This window comes from Frankliniella occidentalis, unplaced genomic scaffold, assembly GCF_000697945.3.
Source record: "Frankliniella occidentalis isolate FOCC.00 unplaced genomic scaffold, Focc_3.1 Scaffold944, whole genome shotgun sequence".
NCBI classification, from domain to species: Eukaryota; Metazoa; Arthropoda; class Insecta; order Thysanoptera; family Thripidae; genus Frankliniella; species Frankliniella occidentalis.
Window position 1 is genome coordinate 30,551 of NW_026268050.1, and position 7,440 is coordinate 37,990.

General features: G+C 37.2%; 1 protein-coding gene across 3 annotated transcripts; it reads right to left on the reverse strand.

The window, feature by feature from the left end:
• Positions 1-6: 6 nt before the first annotated feature.
• On the reverse strand, positions 7-7,423 carry LOC113202031 (histone H3.v1). Of its 3 annotated transcripts, XM_052275805.1 has the most exons (10): positions 6,990-7,423; positions 6,718-6,914; positions 6,482-6,629; positions 5,898-6,068; positions 5,454-5,811; positions 5,144-5,319; positions 4,776-5,062; positions 3,979-4,362; positions 2,131-2,337; positions 7-2,051 (listed from the first exon to the last, which is right to left on the reverse strand). In XM_052275805.1, the coding sequence occupies exons 3-10, from the start codon at positions 6,560-6,562 to the stop codon at positions 2,000-2,002; spliced, it is 1,716 nt and encodes a 571-aa protein (XP_052131765.1). In that variant the 5' UTR covers positions 6,563-6,629; positions 6,718-6,914; positions 6,990-7,423; the 3' UTR covers positions 7-1,999. The 3 variants fall into 3 exon arrangements, 2 of the variants coding, with proteins under 2 accessions (XP_052131765.1, XP_052131764.1); XM_052275804.1 differs by lacking the exon at positions 6,990-7,423 and having other exon boundaries at positions 6,718-6,963; XR_008012237.1 differs by lacking the exons at positions 7-2,051; positions 6,990-7,423 and adding an exon at positions 3,213-3,281 and having other exon boundaries at positions 2,197-2,337; positions 6,718-6,965.
• Between the last annotated feature and the right edge of the window lie 17 nt (positions 7,424-7,440).

The following is a 7,440-nucleotide window of genomic DNA, read 5'->3' on the forward strand; positions in this document are numbered from 1 at the left end:
GGGGGGGCAGCCATAAGAATACTTAAATTTCTTTCACTATGTCCTTTTAAGTTATAGAAGAAAGTACACAGTATGTATTCCGACGGATAACAAAAAGCCAATTCAATGTAATGAAATATTCAAAGTACATATTACAATGAAGACATGTGGAATTGAGCAGTAACTGAGGAATGTATGGCACAGAAAAGCGCCTTACAAACACATAGGCATAAAAATAAACCACCCAGAGAAAATGGACCTCTCTTTCCTTCTTCGCAGTAACTCCTATCTTTTTTAGAATATATGATAGGAGCTAAAATATTCTTATTCATTCTTAATCACGAGGTAATAAAAACCAAACTTATGCCCATAATTGAGTTAAAATACATCTAGGAAGAGAACTGAGGGCAAGGTTCAATTCCTACAGCAGTTGGCCACATTCTTGAATTAAAGATAAAATAGAATCTATTTCCTATAGATGTATTGCACCATGCCAATAGAACGATTCACATTAAATACATATTCAGTACATCATAGTGCAAAAGAAGAGATTGAGAGATTACTTCAGTGCTCTAAACAAGTTATGAGGAGTCAGAAATAATTGTAGCGTTAGACTGTGATTAGTACATGCTGAGTATTCTGCTAAATAAAATAAAATAAAATAAAATAAATAAATAGGTAAATAAATAAACATCGCAGGTATAAAAAGTTGACTTTGGTTACAAAAATAATTACAAACAACACAAATCATCACATAATTCATCCAATATTGAAATAAATGTATGACATATACATGTCTGACTGCAAATATTCATGTTTTAGCTGATGCATTTTATCATGTTAAGCCAAGCCTTTGAGATAGTAAATGCTCCCAAGCCAGATAAAACTATTGAAGCAACACCATCAATTAGCCCGGACCTACACAAAATGCTGATTGTTCAAATATCATGGTACGCTTGATAGTACACAATAAGTCTTCAATTCCATTACCGAAATTTCCCATAAACTCCCCCAATGTTATTGCTGAATATGAAGCACATCCAAAGTGGTTCACGACTACATAGAGTTGAAATTTTGGCATAGGGTGAAGGCATATAAAAATCAAACAGAAGAAGAATTGCGCACCCAGTTTGAGGATGTGATTACAAAATTTTCCTTTCTGATGTGGTTGTATTACCAACACAATGTACGTGGGAGTTCAAACACAATGAATGCAAGCGCCTAACTTTTCAGATATACTCTAAATTACGTTATGGAATTCTTCACCTGAGTTATTTTTAACTGCCTCCATCTTTATGTATTACAGAACTTCATTTCTCTCGTGCAGCTGATTTAATAACATTGTGTACAGCACGCTCGATCATCAGCACAGTTGACAAAGCATAGTTTGCAGGTGTGGCCACTTGGTGGTATAATTTGTGAAACAATCTAAAATAGGAGACTTCAGAATTAAACTTGCCGAAAACCAGAGAGAATCACGAGTGCTGTTTTTTAGACGCTATAGCTACTTAGAGATAAGTTGTACATTCACATCTACACTGGTTGTTAAATATCCTGCTTAACACTCTAAAAAATTCTGATTGAATATCCTATTGCCATCAGCAATGTGAAAACACTAATTGCTTTGTTAAACCACTTCTTCCAGCCAGAAGGTATAAATAATATCACTTTAGAGAATTACATAAAGTCCAATGAAGTAAATAAAATCTCTGATGTAACTGGAAGCTTGGTGAGAACATTAACCAAGAGGGAGAAAAAACCCAACTGTTCTTAAGCTTTCAGCTTTCCTTCTTCTTCCAAAAACTCTTGAGTCTTTTATATACTTCAGATGAGATTTCTACTGGTGATTTGTCTTTGTAGTATCTCATCAGTTAGAAACTTACTACACATCCAACACTTTTCATTCTTCTTTAGCACCACACTATATTTAATATTTAAAGCTAAGATACTTATAATTAGTAAGTACTGTGCTCAAGTTCTTTGGTTTGGTTTTAAACTTTGCTCCCCATAAAAGTACGATTCACGTATCATAAGTTGAACCATCATTTATCACAGGATGGAAACGACGACACCTAGTGTGGGTATCATAAATAAAAGTGAGTAGAACATTTAAAACCATTATGAAAAATGTGATATGGTTTTGGAAATTACCTTGCATTATTTTCGGAGGGTTTATTAGGCAGATCGCTGAGAGGAGGTGGATATGGTTGCGGTGCTCCGCTTGCAGGAGCATTTTCTCCAGATGAATCAGAAGAATCTGATGAATATTGATGGCCAGGGAAGGGGCCTAGAAGATGGCTTGGAATGCCATGTGACTCGCGGTTGCCGGTATTTGTAGTACTTAAGGGAACACTAACCCTGTTTGAAAACAAAACACAACAAAACACATATAAATCTCACACCTATGTAAGATGGATAACAATCTAGTAAGATAACGTCATGGATGGTTCAAACTGAAAAAGGGAAGAGCTGGTTAGGACACAAACGTTGAGTATAGTCTGGATGTGTGTGCTCAGTTACCTTATCTCGACTGATTACAGCTCACATTTTGGCAAAACTTAATAGCATTATTCCAAAATGAACATTAAGTTCATTGTAAAAGCAAGGCAGTCTGTCACAGAGACACTTGCTGTCTTGGAAAACTAGTTTGGTACAACTGTTCATGAATTTTGCTATCTTTATCATTAATAAAGAATAGCTTTTCTGCTAAAATGTAATGGCAGACTACTTTATGCATCAGTCTTTGAATCAGACGTAGCATTAAGTAGATGTGAGCTTTATACAGAGACTTCAAGTGTTTTTTTAAGAATTATAGTTGTCTATTCTGTACAAACACATGCAGAGTAAAAGTCACTATCAAATTGTTCATGAAGTATCTTCACCATATCACTTTTTTAAATTGTTTAATACAAAAAAGTAAATTGTAAATGTATGAAAAAAAGATATTAGAAATAAATAAAAAAAAAAAAAAAAAAAGTATAAAGACTCATTTAAAGCCGTACAAAAGTGGTTTTTTTTTCCAACCTTGACATTGCACTGAAATTAGATACTGGGTGGTATGTCAAGCCAGTGAAGAGACTCCAATTTCAGAAATGAGGTCACAGCAAATCATCTTTCTTCCCCATATTAGTACAGAAACAAACATCGAAAGCTAGAAGACAGCTACTTTACGAAAAAGGGAGGGACATAAAGCTCACAATTGTAAGACAAACTCACAAAACTGTAAGACTCACAAATGTGGATGAAAAACTTGCAAGGTAGAAAAGATGGAGTAGGGAACCAGGACTCAAAATACAGCAGCCCTAGAAACAATGTCCACGAGTGGCATATGGTTTGGTAAGCTGGAGAGATTACCGATGGAACTCTACAATCTATGTTTGCAATTAAGCTACGGAAAACTCTCACAGTCCTGGAGAGAAAATAAAGAGCCCTATGGATTTCAAACACAAAATGAGGTATTGGTTTTGGACACTTTTATAATTTTCTATGCAGTAGGCACCATTTCACACCATTACATCATTCTAATGTGTGTTTAGATAGCAGAATGCATCAAGCAAATATGGCCACTGTGAATAAAATGCAAATGAACTATTCACGAGCACAACTAGAATAAATAGAAAACAAGCTCTGGTGAGTGAAATGGCAAGCAGAATTCTTCTAAATGAAATCATGATGAAATCAATTGGGAGTCATCAACAGTTCCTACAGCTTTACGGCAAGCAGTATCTTCCAACAATGTTCTAGAAAAAGCTATCAGTAAATCATAGAGTGAATCTTAATACGCAAGAAGCGCGATGAAAAACTTGAAAACTTTTAGATTAGATATCATGAGAAAGATTAATGTATAAAAATATTTCTTGTACTTTTCAATTATTGAATAATTAAATGACTAATTCCTTAAAAAAGTAAAAATATATATACATAAATATATATATATATTTGTTCTTTTTGTTTTCTGTTTTTCTTTTTTTTAAACGAAATTTGTAATTTCACACATACCTTTGCCTCTGTTGCTGAGTGGCAGACGGGGACGTGGTCTGAACTGATGCACCCATAACTTCTGAGACAGGCCTCTGACGATGCCTATGAGGTCGACTGAACTGTAAATTGAGCTGTGACTGGTCAGTCACATATTTCTCAGCACGTTCGCGTCTTTTACGTAAACCGGGTGTGCACCCTGTCAAAGCTTGCTCATCTTCGGCTGATGAGTTGTTATTTGAAGATCTTGCATCAGGAACTGTCTGACAACGTCGTAAGGGGGCAGACATGGAAGCATGTGATGGGTCATGAAGTTGGTCTGGATCATTGGGTGCTTCATCAGTGGCTCCTGTCCCAATGATAAGTTGGCTCAATCGTCGAGTAACTCGATCTTCATCTCCATACCTGCGATGAGATGTGTCATGTGGTGTTAAGCAAATGCTAAAGTGCTACACATTAAGTTGTTAGAAGCAATCAAAACCTTGACCTCCAACTTTATTTAAGAATATGGTATCCAATTAATATGCCTCATTAAAAGCAGACAAAATATACAGTCTAATGGTAATAACATTGAGCTAAGCTGTAAGCTTCCATCTGCAATGTACCCTTTAGTTCAAACATAGGGAACTAAATTAATGTAAAATAATTTTTCATGTATCAACTCCTGAATAAGTTACAGGTAATTGAATTGAAGATGTAACAAAAAGGTTAATACCCACTACAGCTTTTCATATGTGAAAGGAAAGGACAGATTGCAGATACATAGTTAGTCTGATAGGAATAGGTAAAGGGAAAGTGAAACACAATTACAAACTTACCAACTTTGATCACCCAGGACAAGGGAGGTCCTTGGGCTCCTACTGACAGGAACAGGTATTTTACTTCCTTTGACTGCAGCTGCCATGCTACTACTACTGCTGGCACTTCCACCGCCAGTTATACTTGAGTGACTGGAATGTCGCCTAACAACTCGTCCAGGGGGTAGATGCTGCCCTTCCGTACCCATTGATGGAGGGCATGTTTCCACCACAGGTGGTAAGTTCTGGGTGGCTCTCCTCATAACAGGGGCAGATGATCCTGTGGTTGCACTATCACTAGAGCTCGCCTGTAAACATACAACAAGAATTTTATCATGTAAAAATTTTGGTGGCCTAACCATATTTCAATAAAACTCATAATTACAAACCTGGTTAGCTGTATCAGGTGATCCACGTACATTGTTGTTCACATGTGTTGTGAGAGACCGAGGTTTGCCATCCCCCCCAGCATGTTCTTCCGCAGCATCAAAGTATATAGAAGGATCGTCAAGTCCAGCTCCTGGACTAACAGGGCTTCCACCACCATTAGCAAGACCTCGAACCACTGTAACATTATATAGAACACATTTTTCAACAATATCCTGTGTGAAATTTTTCTATCTAAGTCTTCAGCATTTAGAAGTTTAATTAAAAGAAAAGGCTTTGTAGACCTTTGAGCAGTTATATATTTTTTCATACCTCTAACACCATCCGGTAAAGGTGGTTGTGGTCTGATGACATGAGGTTGGGATACCTGAGCTGGTGCTGAAGACGGTCGGAGTCCTATGCTTGGACTAGCACTGCTGGCCCGACCAGGTATCGTTCCAATGCCTCCATTGACTAACTGATCACTTGCACTTAATGGCCTATCACTTGCACCCCTGTCTACAACACGTATTTCTAATCTTCCTGCTACAGGCTCAAGTCTTTTCTCTACCTCATCATAATCTTCCTCGTCATCCTCATCTCCTTCCTCCTCATCTTCCTCCTCCTCCTCCTCCTCCTCTTCCTCTTCTACAACTTCCTCTTCATTATCAGGCAAATCTTCTGACTTCTTCTGCAATAAGAAATTCCAGTAGGGGTTAAGAAGGACTTTTGAAACCTACGAGGTGGTTTGTTAAAGAAAAATCAGATAATGCTTACCGATTGGCTTTCCTGAACAGGAGGTTTTCCCGCATTTAATAAAGTCTGCTGGGGTGCTACTGGCATATTGTTGTTGCCACTACTGCTGTGAGGAATTGCAGCAGATATTTCATCTACACCTGGAGCTGGCTTTGCTGGTTCACTTTGATCCAATGAATTCAGAGACAATATCTGAAAAGAATAATTAAAAAGTATGTAAAAACAATGACTTAAGAACCGACGAACCAGAGAAAAAAAGACATTTGCATCCCTAGACAAGAATGAGCGCTTTTTTTAGTATTATCCTCACATATCCTTCATAAAGAAGACTATCCAGATATATTTATCATACAAATAAGGCAAATGAGCTAATGTAGACCAGTTCCTCAAGCTCAAAAGTGCAATGTGCTGAGTGTGCCACTGTCAATTTTGCACATCAGCACTGTCAGCAGCAAACCCACTCACAATCACAAAAGCCACACATTCAGTACTATAAAAAATAAAATAAACATAAATTTCAAGTATAGAAAATAGTATTACAAATGCTCCAACTCTAGAAAAGATAATACAAAATTTAAAGTCTACTCTACAAATTTTGAACCTACAGGTAGACTTGGCCTGCGTATTGCCTCCTTGTCTTGTGCTTCTTTTTCATCTTGGGTATGACGAGTTGCCATATTGCGCATTATGTCTACTTCATAAACAAGTTCATCAAAGGCAGCCTGCTGTAGCAATGGAGGTTCCAAACCAGGTCTAAAAGAAAAGGCACGTAGAGTGACAGTTTAGAGAGAGTGAAGTTCTGTGATAGGGGTCAGTAGCTAAATTTGCTTCTAATAAGTACCTGATAACTTCAGTTAATTGTGGTAAGCTCCAGGCTCGAGGCAGAGCACCCTGAAGTTCCTTAAAATTTTCAATGCCTGCAATGTTTAAGCAACGAGGTGATCCTGCACGAGCAGTATGGGGAGCATCAGCTGCTGCTACTTGAGGCTTTGAAGAATTCTCATTGATGCCTGATGTTACAGTTGCAAGGTGCGTTTCCTGACAACGATGATAGAATGTAAGTCAAGTTAAAAGTAAACTTTTCAAAACTAGCTGACGGCATTGGCATTTTACCTTTAAAATCCCCTTTAAGAATGTCCCAATAAATAGAAGAAAAAAAAGCTAACTGAAATTTGAATGCAAAGAAAACTGAAGCAAGTATGCATAAAGAAAATGAAGGACTTAATGGTATCGGACAGATCACAAAACTTCAAAGGTAGAAGACAGTTGAGGTGTAAAGCAAAAGCAGCAAAAGTGGTCAAGCAGACAAAAAGCAGAAAAATGAACAGTAACAGATTGCCTGCAGCATAATTTAAAGCACTTCTACACCACACATAGTGCTTTCATTGCAGGCAGCATGTCAAAAATTGCACTCTAAACTTAGTACTAATATCACTAATAGAAATGTTCAATATATCAATTTTAGAGATAGGTTCCCAAATTTCCCCACCTTGGCTTATAGTCACATTTAAACACATGTCTACAAGCACTAGTGCTTTGTACTACTCCAGGACCTTATTTTAAA

Excerpts from the sequence above, each read along its gene's own strand:
- LOC113202031 (XM_052275805.1), bottom strand. The coding sequence starts at position 6,562 with ATGCGCAATATGGCAACTCGTCATACCCAAGATGAAAAAGAAGCACAA. Across the intron at positions 5,812-5,897 it reads CTGTTCAGGAAAGCCAATCG|AAGAAGTCAGAAGATTTGCC; the intron begins GTAAGCATTATC and ends TTCTTATTGCAG. Across the intron at positions 2,338-3,978 it reads ACTCAGCAACAGAGGCAAAG|GGTTAGTGTTCCCTTAAGTA; the intron begins GTATGTGTGAAA and ends GTTTTCAAACAG.